At 47.8% G+C, this 21,786-nt stretch overlaps 1 protein-coding gene across 1 annotated transcript in view; it reads left to right on the top strand.

Moving 5' to 3' along the window:
• The first annotated feature begins 15,640 nt into the window (after positions 1-15,640).
• The window catches only part of NEURL1B (neuralized E3 ubiquitin protein ligase 1B), a 217,481-nt gene continuing 211,335 nt past the window's right edge, over positions 15,641-21,786 (top strand). Inside the window, exon 1 of the mRNA XM_090065180.1 lies at positions 15,641-15,814. Within this exon, the coding sequence (XP_089921306.1) occupies positions 15,748-15,814 (67 nt within the window). The 5' untranslated portion in view covers positions 15,641-15,747. The remainder of the gene's footprint in view (positions 15,815-21,786) is intronic.

Genomic DNA, 21,786 nt, shown 5'->3' on the forward strand with positions numbered 1-21,786 from the left:
ATGGGGTACAGGTTCTTGGCTCTATCCATCCTTGCACCAGCCCCTCTCTGGGCTATGGGCACTCTGGCCCCCTTGGTCTCTGGCTGCAGCTTCAGTCCTTCCCCTTAGACTCTGGCCACACTCCTATACCAGTTAAGACAAATGAGGTCTCCAGCCTTGTCAGTCTTCAGCTATGGCCCTTCTTGGCCTTCAGCTCTTCCTAAACCCTGACCCGCCTCCTAGGCCTGTGAAGCCTATGGGCACCCTAGCCCTACCCGTTCTATCTTTGGATCCTTTGCTGTCTCTCTGGGCCCTCTCTCCCTGGGCCAGCTGAGAACCTCCTTACCTCCTCTTAGTCCCTTCCACAAACCACTAGAGTTGCTTACCCCAGCTCAGATGTTACTCAGGAACCCTGATGCCCAAAAGCTCCTTTCTCCACAGCTCTCAGGGCTAGCCTACCTTCCTAGCTCCAGCTCTGGGGGTATGTCTTGATAGCCCAGTCCCTGTAGGCCATGTGACTCCTAACTGCCCCCTGGCACACCTACAAGCTGCTTCTCAGGCAGCCTGCCTTCTCCTAAAGTAGCAGGAGTGCACAGCCTCCTGCTACAACCAGGCAGGGGAACAATGCACTGGTGGGAAATAAAGTCTTTACAAATCCATTTTGAGGAGAGATATGGTAACCCAGGAGTCCTGGCCAAGTCAGTCTTTCTCAATTATTTATAAATATTCCTATTATGTTTATGATTTTTATTACTTTATTATTGTTTGTATTGCCACAGCATCCAGGAATCCCAAACTCCAACTAGGAGCCTATTGTGCTGGGCACTGCACAAACACAAAATGGGTTCTGATCTCCAAGGCTGCACATGAGCTGTTACAGGTAACAGAACTACTGTTTTATTTACCTGTGGCTAACTCGTAGCTTTATTAAGCCCTACCTGCAGCAGATGTTTTGCAAGACCAGTACATTTCTGCTCAGGCAAAAGCACTTTGGCAGGGATTGACAAGAGCCACTTCCACGTAGTGATCCCTGGTAGGGTGGCCATCATAGACAACAGTCCGGTTGTCCTCTGTCCTCTGTTGATATGAAACTGGACACCTTTTATGTCCTCTGTTTTTCTCTTGAAAAGAAAAATAGAGGACATAAAGGCATCCGGTTTCATATCAATAGAGGACAAAGGACAGAGTAGCAAAAAACCAGAATGTCCTCTATGATGGCCACCCTAACCCTGGTAACATCACTGACAGCCAAGAGCTCCCAAATTGACAATAACACCAAAGTGCACAAAGATAAAGATATGAACACCATTTCTGTCATACAAAAGAACAAGAAGCACTTTGGCCACTGGCTGTTACCAATTCTAATATTCTCTTATGTCAGGGGCATCAAACTCACCTGACCAGATCCAAAACATGCAGGCTGGATCCAGATGTGGCAGTGGGGTGAGTGGCATCAGGGAGCTGTGGGGGCTAACAAAGCTGTTGTTCATCCTCCGTTGTCCACACACCTCCCCAACAGAGATCCATGCTGAAATTTCAGTGGTGGGCCTGGCCCTCACTTGCCCCACAAGACATGCAGGCCAGGTGACATGACTCCATGGGCCAGATCTGACCTGTAGGCTACACATTTGACACCCCTGTCTTATGGAAATCAAAAGCTGCCTTGGATATTGCAAGTAACAATTCCAGCACAGATAGGCAGGACTTAGTGATCTTACCCACCGCCTCCACTCACCCAGTCAGAAAGAAGCAATATACTATCAAAGCAACACCTTGCTACCTTTAAGATACAGCACTGTCAATTCATGGAGATGCTGCCTGTACTGATCATTATACCATTCAAATCTCATGTGTGTTTAGTTTTTAAATGTTGCTTCAATTAAAACAGGGAGGTTTTAAGAAGCAGATCTTCTTTGTGATATGGGAGTGGGTGAGGAAGAGACAGTGAGAAAGCAGTGAATCAGTGACCTTGTCTACAAGATTTTCTCTCCCAACCCTGCCCCTGACATTCAAACTGATAGTACTGGCTGTGGGAGGCCTTATGTAGACAAGGCACTGCTGTCTGCCACTGATTTAACTAGTAGGTCAAGTTGTTTTATGTAATTAAAAGGCCAGCAGCTTCCTGTAAATGATTAATGAATGGGAACGAGCCAGCATGGACCCTGGCTTCTGCTTAACCCACAGGAATTTTTTTTTCCAATAATTTTGTCCATAACCCATTGACAATGTTCTGTACTACAAGGGGAGGAAATAGTGGGTGCATCAGTTGCAGTAGTATATGACTGGCCCCTCTCTAAGGAGCTAAGTCAGCACAGTAAAAAGCACAGGAATTACAATGAGTAACAGCAATAATAACTGCTTTACATCCATAGTAGAGGATGGTCAATCAGCAGCATCAACACTATTTCACAGAGAAGTAAACCAAGCCATGGAGCGTTACAGTGGCTTGTTTAAGGTCTTCCATGAGGTCAGCGAGACACACAGGAAATGAACTGAAATCTAGGTTAGTGTTAGGACCCTTATGAGAGCAAGATCCTAACACTAGCTACTGGCCTCCACTGCTCTCATCAGGACATTGCAGGTTTTAATTTTCTCTCCCACCCCTCTGCAAGTTAGGTTGGTGCAACTATCCCCTTTTCAGTGCTGGAAACACTGAATCCTAGGGAGAAGTGGTTTGATCTAAATCAGCCTCAGAAGCAAGATTGGCTAGATTACACCTCAGGGCATCCTGGCTCCTGGTCCCTTACAGAGGCCCCTACATCTTTATGTTTCCTTGGTTACAACTTGGATTGTGCAAGGTTCTGTGCTATAACTTAGATGGGACAAGAATGGACAAAAGGCTGATTTCCAGACCTTATTCAGGGAAATCAGATATAATAGCATCTTATGCTTTGAAGCAGTGAACAGACCATGAATTACTGAGCATTGTCAACAAACAAGAGTCATTGTGAACAGGCAGCATTTTTACCCTTCCTCATTTGCTCTTTCCCCTCAACAAAGAGTTCTCCTGAATTCATGTTGGAACCACTGTCTGCTTCCCCTCTTTCCTTATAGCTTGCAGTAGCCATCCTACTCTGCTACTTTCTACAGCAGGCTTTAAAGCTGACCCATGCACTGATAAAACAAGATGCCCGCTTAGCTGATGAGATCTGACAATATCACTGGCAACAGTAGTATGATTACAGACTAAATAGCACTCTTCTCCTGGCATCTTCTCCTGGCAAGTGTGCCATCATTTTCAGTTGTAGATGAACAAATGGAAACTTCCTTCAGCATCTTGTTTTTGCCTCCCAAAGCTTATAACCATCACAGGGGAAAACAATTTTGTGTCCAACTCCTTTAACAGTGGGCAAAATCCTTCCTTTAGCTTAACAAAATGCTTAGCAGACCCTGATCACTATGATGACTGGAGAGTCTTTACTGTAGCATGAATGATAGTATTGTACAAGTCAAGGACATATTTACAGCAGTGGTATGCAGCCTACTTTCTTATTCTGTGATGTGAACTAATCTTGAGTCCCAGGAATAAGTCTTGAAGCCAACAGAAAACCCAAGAGAATGCTTTTGCTGTTGGGCTTTCAGTCACATTGCACATTCCTCTCTCCCTGTTCTAGTCTGTTGTGCAGTATTGCGGCGCACTATGAATTGACTGCTGCAGTCCACCCTAGAGACAGCTGCGTCAAAGTGGGAAGTTGCCCAGTATAATCACAGGAAAAAATATACTTGCTACCTTCAAGAGACTCAAAACTAAATATTCTCTCCCTTCATTAGCAGCTTGCTGGATGGGGTTCTTTAGTTTGCTTTCCATGTGACATCCTTTCAAATGGGCAATGCAAAACCAATGGATAAATATTGTAAAGTGCTTATACATCACTTGGTGTGGAAGGATCTATGGAAATATAATGTTGAAGTGTCTATCACAGGAGTTCTCAGATTCCTTATTAGGACATATTTAATACAATAGAGGTATTACCAAAATACAAATAACCATAATTTTAAAAGTCTGCATAATTATGTCCTTTACTGCCATCTGCTGGACATATTGGTGAACTTTGGAGCAGCATTAGTTTGGTTGCTCTGAGTTGTGAGGCATTGCCTCCTTGGAAAGCAGTTAATTCTGTAGGAATAATGAAGAGGTCTATTGTTGGTGGATGCTGGAAGATTCCTCATTGTTCCAAATTCATCCACCTCCACTGCCTGAGAAAAAAGCTCTAGAGAACATCAGTTGTCACCTCTCAGCTGGTAAGAAGGAAACCTTGGAGGCTCTGGCTGCTTTCTCTCTAATCCATATTGAATTCATTTCTTATACTGGTTTTCAAGCCTCTGTGAGTGAGGCAGGGCAACCATACAGGGGAGCACAAGGTCCCTAAAAAGGCGCTGTCTCATGATAATCCTGGGGTAGGTAATGGAACAACATGCCCTTAGTGCCACAGCTGCTGGCTAACTTGTTAGTTTTCTGCTTCCAGATGGCCAAAGTTCACCTAGCAAAGCTGGAGCCTGAAATACAGGAGCAGGTGCATGTGAGTATGTGTGTTAGTGTGTGTGTATAAAAAGACACCTTAAATCCCCTTCCCAAATGATATATATTAAACTGAAAAAGCACTCTTGTGTCAGCCTCAGATTTTCCACGTGTATATGCATATGAGGATATAACAGTATAGCTCACAGAAAATCATGGGAATTTCTATAGGTCTCTAGAGGTCACTTAGTTCTGAGGTGCCCAACCTCTGGCCTGCAGGACAAATGTGGCCCACAGAACTATTACATCTGGCCCATGGGGCTCCCTGGGGGTCTGGAAATTTGACGCCAAAGGAGCAATAGTACCATTAGTACCGCCAGCTTCCCTGGCTATCAAATTCTCCATTCCACCTTCCCCACCTTGGCACAGCCACATCAGGGCCAGGTCATTCCTCCTCCCCCCTACAGGGCTGAATCAGGACCAAGTGGCTGAATTAAGGTTGGGCCACACACCCTTCCTGCTGTGGCACTGAATTGGGGCTGGCCTGCACCCCACTCCCCTCCATGCAGCCAGATACTGTCCCACCATGTCCTCCCTGAGAGCTGGATTGGGGCCACTAGCCTGATCCAGCCCATGGATGGACCAGGCACCACCCATTTGACCCACTGGGGTAAAGGGCTGGATACCACTGATCTAACCCAACCCCCTGCCTGAGTCAGAATCATGCCTATCCAAAACATCCTATACAAACCTATTTTCCAGCCAGTTAACAAAACTACAGTCAACACTGACACACAATCACAGGACATAACACTCTAACTTGCCACAGAAAAAGTAGAGGGACCACAGTGGCCAATGAAGTCTGGCGCCTGGGCAAAGCCCACAGTGGCAGCCTGCCCTTGCCCCGCATGCAGATCCTGGGGGCATCCCCTTCCCCCATCCCCGTGCCCCTCCAAACGAGCCATTCACAGCTCTGTCCTGTGACTTGCCCTGGCTGGGCAGCATCTGTTGGCACCCCTTTGCTTTGGTGCCTGGTGTGGTCACTCCACTCGCTCCCTCCCCTTGCTGCGGTACTGACTGATGTAACTCTGTTGATATAAATTCATTGTTTAATTTATAAACGTGGATGGAAGTTTCCTATGAATGCCTATGACAGTGGTTCCCAAGAAGGATGCTGCAAAATCCTTTGAAGAGTGCTACAAGGCATCACACAATATTAGCACTGTCAGCTGTGAAAATATCTACACAATTCAGAAGTTAAACCCAGAGATTTCAAATAGGAATCTATAGTATATCAAAAACATTCCAACCTGTTGTCATCTTTCTGAGTTCTTTGTAGCAGTAGAGCTGCTCTATTATTTTTGAATAGTCCGAAAACAAGGGAAAGCTAAGAGCTGGCATTTTCTGAGGGGTGCCTTGAGTCTAAAATAGTTGATCACGATCAAGTTAAATGATTTGCTGGGAAATCCCTCCCTCTAGTGGTCAATTTCCAGACCTATAGATGGAGCCACTAAAATAGATCTAGGAATAAGGAAATCCTGTTTTCTTGGGAATATTGCAAGGGTTCAGAATAGGGGCCATTTTTTAATTTTGCATAGCACCCATATCAATAGAATTAATGCCTGCTTGAGTCCCATGTATACTACAGTGACACAGACAACAATAAGGCCAGACTATCCAGTTATAATAATTGGCACTTCCACCTTCATTTTTCCCCTAGCCATTAATTTATTCCAGCACCCTGAGAGCTAGGTAAGTTAATATTGGTATTATCCTCTTTTTACATATGGGGAAACTGAAGCAGAGGGACAGGGAATGTCTTGCTTAAGTGCAGCAGCAGCAGAGTTGAAATCAAAATTCAAGGGAGGCAAAGTCCTGTGCTGTGCTCAGACCAGTTGGGCATATCACTATTGGTGCCATTTCAACCTGTGAAATCAGATGGCTGTGATGTTAGAGCTGAGTGATATGCCAGTTCTGGCTGCCTCTGACAAAACTGTTACATTAAAAAGGAACAATCAAATACTTTGCCTTTGCACAGCACTTTTCAGCTGAGCATCTCAAAGCACTTTCATTCTCACAATGCAATAGAAAGCAGACAAGCTTGGGAGAGACACTGGGCATGTCTATGTGTACATTTAGGCGTACCTAAATTTAACACACGTTAGTTCAATGCTCATTAAGGCAATTTAGGCTTGCATCTACATGTGTATGCATTAAAGGACATTAATGCTGTGTGCGCGGACTAATGTGGGACTAAAGTTAGTCCCAAGTCAGTCCATACACAGTGTTAATGTGTCTTAACACATCTATACATGTGTTAATGGACTTTACCTATTTGTGCCTAAATTTGACACCTGCGTTCACCATTTTTAAGACATGCATGTGTAGATGGGCACTCTTAACATACCTTAAGTCAGGCTGAGGCTAAAATGCTTTAAATTGGCATGTGTAAATGCATCCACTGTGGCCCATTGGAATATAACATCACTTCAGAACTCAGTAGATCTCGGTTGTCCTATTTCTACCTTTGGTCTGCTGGGAAAGAAGCTCTTCTCTTTGTGCTTTGTTTTCCCCATCTGTTAAATGGCGAAAATAATTTGTGAAGTGTTTTGAAGTTTGATGAATGCGTATATAAGAAACTATTTACTACAGCTATTATTACTATTATTGTTGATATGTAGTAAGATACTGAGACACTTACCCAAGATCATGTGGCAAAGCCAGGAATACAAGGTCAGGATTCCCGACTTCTAGGGCCAGGCCTCTGCTACAAGCTGGTCCAAGACACAACATATTACATCATTCAGTGTATTTTAGTGCATCTCACCTGTGTCCTAGTTGAAGCAAAAATTTCCTCCTCCAGGAATATATGTGCTTACCAGAGTAATTAAATCAGAAAATGTGATGCTTTTCCAATGTTCTTATGGTTCTATCGTTGCATAAATTTCAAGGGAAGGAACTGAGCACTGGGGCTGCGTGAAGCTTCGGTCTTTGATTCAATCTGGCGGAGATTCGGCCTGATTCGGTGGCCGAATCCCCAAATCCGAATCGAATCAGAGGACCCTTTAATCTCTCTGAATCGAATTGGAACCCTTCAAATCAATTTGGGGAGATTTGGAAAGATTTGGACATAGACACAGTGTTAAATGTTTTTTCTACATACCTCTAGATAGCTGAGAGTCATTGATTAATTGTGGAGAGGACTTGACAGACACAGAGATCCATTTTTTATGCTTCCTGATGACAGATACCCAGGCTACTGCTCAGTCATAATTTCATAGTTTCATAGGTAGCAGGGTCGGAAGCGACCTGAGCAGATCATCGAGCCTGACCCCCTGCCATGGCAGCAAAGAGTACTGGGGTCAAATGACCCTGGCAAGGTATACTTCTAGCCTCCTCTTAAATACCCCCAGGGTAGGAGCCAGCACCACTTCACTTGGAAGTTGGTTCCAGATCCTAGCCACCTGACCATGAAGTAGCACCTCCTGATATCTAGCCTGAATCTACCCTCTGCCAGCTTGTGACCATTATTCCTAGTCACTCCTGGTAGTGCTCGGGGGAACAGGGACTCCCCCAGTGCCTGCTGGTCCCCTCTGACTAGTTTGTAACAGGCTACTAGATCCTTCTCTTGTGGAGGCTGAACAGGTTCATGTCCCGTAGCCTCTCCTCATAGGGCCTGCCTCGCTGCCCCCTGATCATGCGGGTGGCCTCCTCTGGACCCTCTCCATGTTGTCCACATCCCTCCTGAAGTGCGTCACCCAGAACTGAATGCAGTACTCCAGCTGCAGCCTGACCAGTGCCGCATAGAGAGGGAGGATCACCTCCTTGGAGCTCTCTTTGACTTGGGGACTATAGTATTTTGTGAGTTTGTGTGGCAGCTGTGAAAATGTGGCTCTGATCCTGCCTGGGAGCTATTGCAACAGAAACAACACTAGTTAGTAAACATGCAGGGCCTGATTTCATAGGAAGGCTATCAATCTGGGAAAGCAGTGGGCTCTGTAAGGCAGTACTAACAGCTGTCTGCCTGGTAGTGCAGCTGTGGTGCCACTTGAACTGGAATATGACTACTCATGGGACCTCGATCTTTTATCTGAGGTTGTTGGTTACAGTGTAGGCTGGATATATATGTCCTGAAGTTATCACCAACTCATAGCTGTTAGCTCGCCTCTATGAAAAGAACCACTAAGTCTCACTTTAGCTCTCAAAAGACAAATGGCTAAACTTCAAAAAACACTATTTAGTCTCAGCAAAGGGATAGTTTCATAGTTTCATAGTTGGTAGGGTTGGAAGGGACCTAAGCGGATCATCAAGTCCGACCCCCTGCCCTGGGCAGGAAAGGATGCTGGGGTCAAACGACCCCGGCTACGTGATTATCTAGCCTCCTTTTGAAGACCCCAGGGTAGGAGCAACTTCCCTTGGAAGTTGGTTCCAGATCATAGCCGCCCTGACCGTGAAGTAGCACCTCCTGATATCTAGCCTGAATCTACCCTCTGCCAGTTTGTGACCGTTATTTCTAGTCATTCCTGGTAGTGCTCAGGGGAACAGGGACTATCCCATTGCCTGCTGGTTCCCCTTGGCCAGTTTATAGACAGCCACCAGATCGCCTCTCAGCCTTCTCTTGTGGAGGCTGAACAGGTTCAGGTCCTGTAGCCTCCCTTTGTAGGGCCTGCCCTGCTGTCCCCTGATCATGCAAGTGGCTCTCCTCTGAACCCTCTTGATGCTGGCCACATCCCGCCTGAAGTGCGGCATCCAGAACTGGACACAGTACTCCAACTGTGGCCTGACCAGTGTCGCATAGAGGGGGAGGATCACCTCCTTGGACCTGCTTGTGATGCATCTGTGAATGCATGGCAAGGTGTGGTCAGCTTTCCTGACTGCATCCTCCCATTGGTGGCCCATATTCATTTTGGCATCAATACTGACTCCAAGATCTTTTTCTGCCTCTGTGCTGCTGAGAAGGGAGTTCCCCAGTATGTAGGTATGCTGCTGGTTCTTCCTCCCTGGTACAATACCTTGCACTTGTCAGTGTTGAAACCCATCCTGTTCTTATCCACCCACCCCTGTAACCTGTCCAAATCTAGTTGTAGCCTGTCCCCCTCCTCCAGCGTGCCCACTTCTCCCCACATCTTAGTGTCATCTGTGAATTTGAACAAGGTACTTTTCACCCCCTCATTCAAGTCGTTGATGAAGATGTTGAACAGTGTGGACCCGAGGACCGAGCCCTGTGGAACCCCACTGCCCACATCCCTCCAGGTTGAAAATGACCCATCTACCACCACTCTCTGTGTGCGGCCCTCCAGCCAATTTGCGACCCATCTGACTGTGTAGGCATCGACACCACAGTCGCCTAATTTTTTAATGAGAATGGGGTGAGATACAATGTCGAAGGCCTTCCGAAAGTCCAGAAAGACTATGTCCACTGCTACCCCTGCATCCAAGGATTTTGTGACCTGGTCAAAGGAGGCAACTAGGTTGGTCTGACAGGACCTGCCTCTAATGAACCCATGTTGGTTGCCCCTAAGCATAATCTCCATTGCTGGTCCCTTGCACATGTGCTCCTGGATAAGTTTCTCAAACAGCTTCCCCAGGACTGAGGTAAGACTAACGGGCCTACAGTTTCCTGGGTCCTCCTTCCTCCCTTTTTTGAAAATGGGGACCACATTGGCCCTTTTCCAGTCCTCTGGCACCTCGCCAGAGCACCATGAGTGCTCATAAAGCTGTGCCAGGGGTCCTGCAATGACCTCTGCCAATTCCCTCAGCACTCTGGGGTGGAGATCGTCAGGACCTGCTGATATGAACATGTCTAGTCCCACCAGAAGTTCCCCGACTAGGTCCTCACTGACCTTGGGCCTTGTTGCTCCTCCCCTGGGTCCATCTGGGATCCCAGTGGGGGGTGTGACTGGTCTCTGCTTAGAAAAATGGAGGCAAAGAAATTGTTAAAGAGATTAGCTTTGTCATCTGGTGTGACCACCAGATTTCCTAGAGTGTCCTGCAGAGGCCTCGTGTTGCCCAGTACCTTCTTTTTACCTCCTATGTATTTTAAAAAGGACTTCTTGTTGTCCTTGATCCGGGTCGCTAGTCCCAGTTCCATCTCTGCTTTAGCCTTCCTAACAGCCCCCCTACAATCTTGAGCAATGGAGGTATAATCCTCCTTGGTGATGGCCCCTCCCTTCCATTGGGTGTTTGCCTCCTTTTTAGCTTTGAGGTGTTCCTGGATGCTTTTGGTGAGCCATGAGGGCTTTTGATAACTCTTGCCCCCTTTGATCCACATTGGGATGGTCACCCTTTGGGCTTGGAGGATCATCTCCTTAAGGAACAACCACTCTTATGGGACTCCCAACTCCCCTCCCCTCGGGACCTCAGTGCCTCCCCGACTAGTCTCCTTACCTTATTGAAATCGGCCCTCCTGTAGTCCATGGCTGCTGCCTTGCTATAGGCCTTTGACACCCTGCACTCGATGGTGAATTCTAGCAGGTGATGATCGCTATTGCCCAGATGGTCAAGAACCCACAGTCCATTCACCAGGTCGTCTCCCATGGCAAGGACCAGATCCAACAAGGTATTTCCCCTGGTGGGACTGTGCACCTCCTGGATTAGATGGAGGTCCTGTAACTTGGCTAGGAACCTACGTGAGTGGTCAGACCTGGCTGGCTGACTGCTATTCCCAGCAGATGTCTGGGTAGTTTAGGTCTCCCATGATGACCACGTCCATTTTCTTAACTGCCTCCGTGAGCTGACCTGAGAATTCCCAGTCCAGCTCTTCCCCCTGGTTGGGTGGTCTGTAGTAGACCCCCACTGTTAAGTCCCTTTCCCCCTAACCCCCTTGTATTCTGACCCAGAGCACCTCTGTCTGCCCTATCTCAGACCCAGTGCTGCTTGCTGAGGATGTGTATTGCTCTTTGACGTAGAGCGCCACACCCCCGCCTTTCCTCCCTGTTCTATCCCTCTTGTACAGTCTATAGCCCTTGACGTTTACCGCCCAGTTGTGTGTTGGATCCCACCAAGTTTCAGCGAGCCCCACTATGTCTGGGTTTGTGTTAGCTAGTAGGAGGGCAAGTTCCTCCTGCTTGTTTCCCCATACTACAAGCATTAGTGTAGAGGCATTTAAGGCCTCCTGAGGGTGTATGCACCGCACCCCTAATCCCAGGACTATCTGGGCCCCTGTCTCTTACCTGGGTATTTCTTGTGCTCGTCGCCTGTCTTGGCTGGGCTGTTCATGTGGGCATCTCTTGGATCAGTGGTCCATGGCTCCCTCCATCCTCATCCTCCCCTTCCCCGACAAGCCTAGTTTAAAGCCCACTGGAGAAGGTCAGCCAACTGGAAAGAGAACACACGCTTACCTTTGGGGGAGAGGTGAAGCCCATCCCATCATCATGATCTGAAGTAGCGATGGAGACTACATGAGGGTTTTTGCAAGCCACAGTTTGGCAGGGAGGTGGGAAACCTGTGGTGTTGCAACTGTCCTGTGGAAAAAGTAGTTTAGCCAAATCAGGCATTTCTTGAAGTGCACCAAAGCACCATAGACAAATTCTGCTGATGCCAAGTACCAGTTTGCTCATTCAGAATGCTACCTATACATAAGCCTGCTTAACCTCCCAGCATCCCACTGCAGTAGGTCAGCATTAACAGAAACAGGGGGTTCAAGTGACTTGATTAAGGCCACACAATAAATCACTGGCCAAGCTGTAACAAGAATTCAAGCAGCAGCAGGGCATTGCCTTTTACGTGTGGATAAAATAGGCATTTTTTTTTTTTGCTTATTGACCCTTGTAGTCATAGGTGAGGGCTTGAAGGGTGATTTGGTGGATGCTTTTGGTTAACAATAGTTCACATACACACAGCACTGGACTTGATGGCCCAGGAGACCCTTTCCAGTCTTCTGTTGCTTTCTATATCTTCTGAGCTTCAGGCTGGTGATTCATAGGCTACCTTATATCCTGTTGCCACAGGACTAACTAGTGTGCTGGCTAGCAGCAAGAGAGAAACTGGAGGGAGCTGATGTGCTGCCTCCCAAGAAGCTGATGTTTCTAGGAAGGGGATGAAGTGACTCATTCTGCATGATGCTGTTACCATTTATATTAATATCCCCAGTCCTCCTGAGGAGACCTGTCAGCCTTTGTTAATTAGAGCACATCCAGGACTCTTCCACACATCAGCAAGTGGCCAGCTGAGCACACATGGCTTGGCTTGGCTTTTAGTCTTCCTCCTTCTTGGGCCAGGATGGCAGCTGCTCAAGCAGATTTAGACAGAGGAAGGCTGCACTTATGGACCAAAATATTTTGGTTGTGCTTCAGGGGTCCCATCCCTGCCTGAATTCCCGGTAATTATAAGTCTAAGTAATCACAAAATATAGCATATGCCAACCGTTTGGCTCTAGAGCCTGTTTCCTTGGCTTTTGAGTTGGTTAACTTTTACAGTGGGCAACTACTAACCTGCAGCACCCCTGCAACAGCAGCTCTAACTCTCCTGTTATTATGGGACACAGCAAGCTTCTGTATCTATTACTTAACCTCCTCAGGACTGAAAATAACCTACTCTCAACTCCAGGTATCTGGTGAGTATAAGCAGAGCATGCAGGCTCATCCCCTTATTGTTAAGACAGTCTGTGAATTGGGTGCCCTTTGAAGGTTCAGTAATAGCCAGGTCTTAGAGAATGACCACACAGTTCAATTCCTGGTTCTAATGATAACTTGTTATATGGCCTTATGTAAATCATTCACTTTCTCCAGCTATGAAACAGGATTAATGTCATGTACCAATCTAACAGGGCTGTTGCCACCATTAACCAGCTAATATTTGGATATTGCTTTGGAAATTAGCATTATTACTGGAAAAAAAGGATTATTAAACTTCTGCCTGAAGTGTCTGAGGTCAGTACCATCCACAGCTGCAGGATGCTTTTGAAGGCTGCTGGAGTTTAAAAAATGAGGCCTTGTAGCATCACACACACCTACCAGAGGAGATAAAAAGTGCATTAGCTGTCAGATAAGGAGTACCCAGATGTCATCGTCACTCTGCTGCTCATACACATTAGCAGAGCATCAGCCTTCCTCAGCCTTGCTCTCTACATTATGTAATTTGATAAGAGACACTGAGATTGGAGGGCAGTGTCCCTGTAAGGGGAAATACTACTACTGTCCTACAGGCCTTGCACACTTCTAAACACTACCACAGAAGATCTACTCATCATGTTGCATTTATATCATAAGCAGCTTGGGGAACTGCAGCAGCCAATGTCCTGCTTCTGTGAAATGTCAATATGTGCTCAAGAGATCCCAGGTGGAAGGTCACACTCCTGTTACAGAGGAAGGCAATCCCTCCTCCCCGCCCACAGTCCATACCAATCTGACCATGCGTAAAATATCTTCCTGACCCTAAATATGAGGATTGGCTTGACCCTGAGTGGAGGGGCAAAACCCTGGAGTGGAGGGACAAAATCCAGGAAGTCTGTTAGACTAGGGACAGCAATTACACAGAAGCCAGTATAAGTGATCAGAAACCAATTCAAATCTGTAATGCAACAGAAGTTCAGTGCATATAAGCCACTTTCAAAATGGCCAAAACCAGTTTAAGATAAACCTGGATAGATGTAGTATCAGACTTAACTGATTTAGATTCAGTTGGTTTACCGAACTTCTGTCCCAGATCCCCTCCATATTCAAGTTAACTCATAGTTCCCCCAGCATCCCAGGATGCCCCGTTCCTTACAGGGTGGGTGGGCTAGACTTGGCCCAAGCTGTCTGCACCAGCTGAGCAGGGAGGTGTGCTCTAGCACCCTCCAGCTTTTGGCCTGGACCATTGCAGGCATGTGGCTACATTTCCAGAATTAAAAGTGAATGTCTGTTCACTTATCAGGTCAATCTATGCAGCTCATACTAGCCTGCAGAGACTGAATCGTTTAAGCCTCAGACTTTTTGTCTGTACTTAGCCTTAGTACTCTGCAAAACTTAATCAGGAGAGGTGCCTGCTATTCCATGTAGGCAGGGAACCACAGGAGCTCACAGGAAATGGTAGGACTTAGAGCCTCATGCTTTGGGGTATAAGGCAAACCCAAGCTACCTGGAATTAGGAAGAAATTCTTCCCAAGTTATTAAATATTTGCCTGCTGCAGAGTTACTTTCACCTCCTTTGAAACAACAAGTACTGACCACTATTTGATACCAGGATAGACAGACTGTTGGTCTGGACTGGGTTGAGAGTCCCTGTGTTCTCTTGAAGTTAGTGGAACTACAGACAGAAATTAGTGGGACCCAATGACTTTACTAAGGCCCTTTCAAAGTCAAGTCCACCGGGAAGCTCTCCCTGTTATCTTGTGCCCCAAGTGTTAATAGGCTGTGTTGGTACCAGGAGCACTGTCCTGATACCTCTGACATCAATGTTCAATTCAAGGCAGATGAATCATAAAATCATAGAGAAGTAGGGCTGCAAAGGACCTCCGGAGATATCTAGCCCAACCCCCCGCGCAAGGCAGAATCATCCCCATCCAAACCTATCCCTATACAATCCATAATCTAAACTCTACATGAGACTGCCCTCAACCCTGACACAACACAGACCTAACACCTGAATCTGCCACGGGGAAAGACGTCCTGTTTCCATGAAATGTTGTCAGTACAGGCCGGAGAGATCCCAGGTGGAGGGCCACACTCCATTCACAGGGGATGGCACCCCACTCCCCAGTCCATACCAGCCTGACCATGGGGTAAGATTCCTTTCTGCCCCCAAATCTGATGATCAGCCTCACCCTGAGCAGAGGGGCAAAACCCTGCAGCCAGAAACCTCCAGCTTCGGTCCCAGCAGCAGCGTTGGCACAGTGGAGCCAAAGTCCCCAGAAAACACCCAGTGCCTCTGGGAAGCCTCTGCATAATTATGCAGACTTTTAAAATCATGCATATTTGTATTTTGGTAACACCTCTGTTGTATTAGACGTGTCCTAATAGAAGGAATCTGAGCACTCCTGTGCTAGACACGTCGCCGGTATATTTCCATCAGCCCTTCCACCAATATTTACTCATCGGCTACAAACACCCCGAGGCCTGCAGCAGCAACCAGGGGGCAGGGGGCAACCAGCGAAGCCCCAGGAGGGCTTTATTGAACAAGCGCCCCGTGGCGGGACGGGCTTCCCCGCGCTCGGCGCCGGGCAGGTGCCGCCCGCCCCGCCCCGCCCCGCCCCGCCGCGGCGGCGGCCCGGCCCGCGGGCGCGGAGTGGCTGGCGGCGGCGGCGAGGGCGGGCGCGGGTTCGAACGGGATCTGGCGGGAGCGGCGCGGGCTGCCAAGGGCTGGAGTCTGCGAGCGCCGAGAGCCGGGCCATGGGCAACGCCGAGTCCGTCCTGCTGGACACCGCCATCCGCGTGGGCAGCGGCAGCCAGGGCGCGGGTGAGTGTGCGGGGCCGGGGGGCACTGCGGCGGCCGCGACCCGGCGCTCCCGCGCCTTCTTCCCGCCAGCTCCTTGCGGTGCCCGGCCGCGCATAAGGCCCTTCCAGGGCAGCGGGTGCTTTGCCAGCTTCCGCAGGCCTTTTTTTTTTTTAAGAGAAATTTGTCATGTTCCAAACCAAATCGAGTCCAAATCTGCGAGTCAGTCCAGAACCGTAAGTGGCCCTGCAACCGGCAAACGTCGTCCACCCCACCAGATATTTCCAGTCTTTTGGTGGGCATCCTACGTGCAGGAGGTTTGGGGTTCGGATGCCCCCGGGTTTCACCTGCCCTCAGGAGCAGGAGCCTCCCGTTTCCATAAAGTGGGCTTTAAGCCCCAACACCTTGGGGGAGGGGAGGGCACTGAACCCCACCGGAAGAAGTTATCCCCAGGAATGCTTAAGGAAAACTGCCTTCATGGACCCAGATACCACGTAAGTACTGCCAGCTTCCCCAGGCACCTCTTGCCAGCCAGGCAGGCACCTGCTGCTTCGAAGGCAAAGGATGCCTTGGGCAGGCCAGTGCCTGGGATGTGACGCCTGTCTCCGATTGCTGCAAGGGAAACCCACCTCACCCATTGACTTTAGGAGCACCACCAAGGCCCGTGCGATAAGGCGGCTGCTGCAGAAGGGGCAAGCGCACGTCTGATTTGTATGCAAGGAAACGGTCTGTTTATGAAAGGAAGCAACAGGCTGGAGTGAGGCAAAAAACGCATCTTCAAAAGCCCGGTGCCCTGGAGAGACTAGCGTGGCTGATGTGCAAGGGTTGAAGAGGCTCTAGCACCTCAGCTGCTCTCTCCCATGGGGAGGTGCAAACCTGACTTCCCTCCGCATAACCAGTAGGTTTCTGGCCTTTGCAGTTACTGCCTGGGAGACGAGGAGCCTTGCCAAATCCGCCCTCTGCAGTTCAAACCTCTGCCAATCCCGCCTCGCAGCCTGCTGAAACATCCAGCAGGACTAATAGGCCGGCACAGTGCTGGTCGCTGGGTGTCAGTCTCTGGTTGCCTGTTTTGTTTCATTCAAAGCATCTTATGAAAAGGCCAACAGAAAGCAGCCTGGTTGGCTGGATTTGAAGGAGGCTGGCAGCTGAGTTCAGCCAACCCCTGTGAAATACTGATGCAGCGTAACCTGAATATTTGGGTGTGGGAAAGAAACAATCTTGGGTAACAAGCAAATTGACACTAACTATTATAATCATCAAGTGGTAAGTTTCAACAGGGCAGAACTTGTTTCTCATTAGCTCCTCCTGGGCCTCAGGTCTTGTACTTCTACCCCGTGCTCCTCAAACTACCTGCTGTAGAGTTTGGCACTTCAGTACCAACTCCCTTCTCACACTCTTTCATACGTATATTAAATATCTATGGCTTTGATCTTATTTACTGACTTCCTAAAATAGATTTAATGAACTGGTTCTTCTTCTCCTCTTCCCTCTTAGGACAAAAAAGCGGCTGTTTTGCTATCCAAAATGTGACAGCATTATTATATAATTAAAATGCATGAGCTTTTCCTCAGAACGGATAGCGATGTACATCAGGGCAGTCAGCAACACTGTTTAACATGTCTCAGTCTGAACTTCCATGCAGGTGTCTGCAGCATGAGGGCAAGGAGAAGGGCATGCGGATCCTGCAGGGAGGAATATGGCATAAATCACTGGGGATACATCCAGTTTTGTGCTCTTGCTTCCTGGAGAAGGGGCAGAAATGTTGCAACTAGTTCAACTGCACTGGGTTAGGTAGCACCCTGACAGTGCATCGTAACACCTAGTGTAGCAGAAAAAGGGGCTTGTGGGTAACATCAATCCAGACTTGGCCATAGGACATTAACTATTTTTTCCCCCTCAAGAAATGTACTGGTCAGTCAGGTGAGATTGCAAATTCTGGCTGCCTAGAGAAAGTTGCTTTGCGCTGGTGAAAGTACCATTCAGGCAATGAGTGCAATAAGGTGGAAGTGGGGAAGGACAGAAAGAGCAGGTTGCTTGGATCCTTTTCTCAAGACAGGCTGTTGCTATCCCAGCTGAGCTGTGCAATGCTGAGGGTGGGTGGCTGTTGTGTGTATATTAAGGGAGGGGTGTTGCTGTTACACAGGGTGGTGCTGTAGATTAGATGCTGATCAAGGCTCTCACTACCTAGCACTGAGTGAAGGTACCGTGCCCTTCTTGGAAATCAGCCCAGGCAACAGTAAGCTACCACCTAGGTGTCCATGTTCTTTGGCCTCCTGGCACCATACACCGGGGGTTGCTAGTTACTTGTGCGAGGCACTTCTAATGCTGTGCAATTTGGAGAGTCTTTTTGTTTGTGTGCTCCACAGTCTTGGCTTTCATTTAAAAAAAACCCCCAAAACAATCAACCCCCCCAATCCTCTTGAGGGAGAGTTATATTTCCATAGTTCAGCTTCACAGCTAACTGTATCTGACCTCATCATTGCAGCTGAAATAGGTTAATGTGGGCATTGGTTATGACATTGGTCATGTAGCAGCAGATAGCAAGGTGAGGTGTATGTGTGTGTGGGGGGGTGATTAATTGGAGAACAAGAAATTCAAGTCCCCATCTTCCATCGGGGTGGCAGCTTGGTTGCACCTCTGTGTGTCACACTGAGCTCTCTGTGGGGTTTGCCTGGAGCCCCCACTTTCCCACAGTTCCAGAGTCCAGAGGGTGAGTGCCACCACTGCCAGTCATGCCCTCCTTTCTGCTGCTGTTAAATTCCCTGGGAAGGGGGAGACAAGGGAAGGTCAAATAGCAGCTGTGCTTATCCCTTGGGCTCCAGAGCTACATAAAGCAGGTGCTTAGTGCAGACTCCTCACCCCACCCCGCCAATCAATAGATGAGCTCAGACTTGACTGTTCACATGGAGCTTCATGAGGAGCCCATGCTGACCAGGCAGCAAACTCAGCATGGCCAAAGCTGGGGAGGCATCCCCCACCTTGCCCTGTTCCTGGATCTGTTACTATCTTCCATCAAATGGAAAGTTGCCTCTATACCTGTTTTACATCCTGGAACCGGAAGCCTCAGCTACAGCCTTCATTCCAGAAATCCTAACATGCTTCCACACCTCCCTGGCTTCGAAAGTCCCACTCCCCACTACCCATGTGTCTGGACTACCAGTTTCTTCACTGGCAGTGTCTAGGTCAGGTCAGTACAGCTGTCTGCAACATGTCAAAAAAGCTTTGAAGTTGGGACAGCGTAAAAAAAAAATTGAGTTGATATGAAGATAAATGAATGCAAGGAGGCCAGTATGTGGGTTGAACTGGGCTGGAGTGGTACAGAGGGCCTCTCAGTTCTTTGCTGCATGACTGCAGAAACCTGTTGCATAATTTAGGTCTCATGTGTGGCACAGGGTCTTGCTTACTTTAGTATTTGTGTCTGGCAGCAATTTAGCATCTCTTGCTACAGGAGGTAAGGCTGTAATCTTTCTGGCTGGGTCACTTTTAGGTACTGTCACATGTGACCAACTCCAGCTGTTACATTCTGGGCCTGGTTCCTTTGCTGTGCATGCCTTGCACAACACAAGGTGCTCAGGCATCCTGGCCTGTTTACACCACTTCTGAATGTGCACATATTGTGGCAAACCATGGTGGGGTATTTTTTAGCACATGGAGATTCTCAGGTCCCAGGAATTCCTGCCTTGCAATCCTTTGCTGTGTCAGCAGATCACACCATCAGTTCCTTTCTCTAGCCAGCATGCGTGATATCTAAGATTTTTTCTAATCCCGAGCGATCGTAGTTCCTCTGCACTAGAGTTGCATACTATGAATACTTACAGAGGACAGGTGAGGGGAATGCTCATTCCTGAGATGAATGTTTGCAGCATTGACTTCTAGTCTGGCCCCTGTATTTGGTCAGAGATGCTCCTGTGATTGTTATGATCTATTTCTCTCACCTGACCCTCTTGTTGAGCATTAGATTTAAATTTTTTTTTGGTAGACAGTTTCCTATGCTGGGCAATGACTTTGCCTGATTTTTATGTTGAATGCAGATAAACAAAACAAATGTGTTTTTTATTCCCTGGTTCTTGGCTGGCTCTAAAGACATTTTAACTTTTTGATTTAGAACAACTTTGTCTTTTATTCCTAGACATGTTACAGGTGTTTTTTTGTCCAATAAACTCTTTCTCATGGTCTAGCTAAGAGTCCATGGCACTTGTCTGGTCAGGCAGTTGTGAGGAGGATAATATTAGCTGTTTTATTTCTTTGCATATAGATAGCAGGCAATTTTGCCATGTAGGGCTGAGTTTGCCTCTATTTTGAAATGGGAAATGTCAGTGTTTTGAGGGCTTGTGGTGTTGATTTGCTCAGTTCTTCTATCTATGGTAATCCCACTGGAAGGGCTAATCTGTTTCCAGGATGAGAGGGAATATTTAACCACTTAAATTACAGCAAATGTGTCTTGACACTGTATCCAGTCACTTTGGGCTGTGAACGTCAGTGAAGTGGCTTGAGTAAAAAAGAGAATGGTGGGAACGGGTACCCCCTGCCCACACGTCCCTAAACCATTTATTAAACTTCAAACAAATGGGGGTAACTTATTGGGCTGTTTTAAAAGTTTGTGTGCTGGTTTCTACTGGGGCTGGGCATAGTTCACTCAGCTATTTTTATAACGCTTCCAGTCTGGGAGCAAGCAGGACATACTGGGGATGGAGGGTCTGAGTATGAGTTCCTAAAGCTGGTGGAAATGTGCAGTGGTGGTGGTGGTATGGGGGAAACGGCTGATGTTTAACAATGTTTCATTTTCTCTCCCTATCTCTGACTTATATTGGGGAACTGGCACTAAAACCCTGGTTCTACAGCAACACAGACTTCTGTACAGAGTGGTAGTGATGATAGCCTCAGAAGATCATGGTTCACTTACTCCTGCACACTTTACATCGCTGATACGCTACCTTCAGAAAGGCTGCAAGGAGTGAACGTGGAAATGGGACCGGCCCCATAACTGCATCCCAGGTCCAGGTCCCGCCCTCAAGTCTGAGGCAAGTCCAGCTCCAGATCCAATCTTTGTGGGCTGGCCCGCTCTCCAGTGCTTTGTTTGATCCCAGCCCCTTGGTGCAAGGGTGGCCTGTTCCCCATAATGCCCTTTCTGTTACGAGAATGTTAGTGGTGCAGCTCTCTCACCACAGCGTTCCTCAGCAATGACAGCGTTTGGCTGTGTGGTATGAGCAGCTTGAAAGATGCTTTACTGTGGCTCAGCCCCAAAGACAGCTCTTCTGGCCCTCCCTCCCTTACTGCAGCCTGAAAGGTTTCTATAGACAGGGCATAGTAATGGGGAGCTGGCACCCTGCATCCAGAGTCTTCCTGGTCTTTAAGAGCATGGAATTACTGAAGAAACTCAGCTAGGGCCAGTCACTTCCCCATTGCTTCAGTAACTGATGCACCCAATGATTCCCACAATGACTATCCCACAGTCCTGTGCATCTCTGTAGCAAGAAATCTCCTTGCCATTCAGTCTAATTCCTCTAAGCTTCATCTTCAGTCTTAGTCATTCCTCCTAAACCACTTGCAGAATTCGGATCTTGCTCTCTCTACTGGTGTTTGCACCATTTGGCTTTGTTCCCGTAGCTGTAGCCTTGGAGTTGGGCAGGTATCAGGGTGTGGATGCACATCTGTTGGAGCCATTTCAAAAGGGCCACAGCTGTCACATTCCAATCCTTCCATGTGAACAAGTTCAACAGTACAACTGTTGGAAAACACTTTAATACTGGATGAAGTGGTATTAAAGTTGGAGCGGTTCTGCTATGTTTGCATTGTTCCCATTTGTCCACAAGTAACGATTAGACCACGACAGCTGCGGCCCTTTTGAAACATTCCCCTTTGAAACAGCTCTGAGTCTATGTGCGTGCCTACACTCAGAAGAGAGGTGGTTTGCCAGCCAGCCAGTAGAAATGAACATCTATCGCTAGGGTGCAGTGTAGGCTAAGAAAGAGGATTGTGTTAGCATGGAACTAGGG

Source organism: Crocodylus siamensis, chromosome 10 (genome assembly GCF_052110815.1).
Source record: "Crocodylus siamensis isolate JL-2025a chromosome 10, ASM5211081v1, whole genome shotgun sequence".
Lineage (NCBI taxonomy): Eukaryota > Metazoa > Chordata > Crocodylia > Crocodylidae > Crocodylus > Crocodylus siamensis.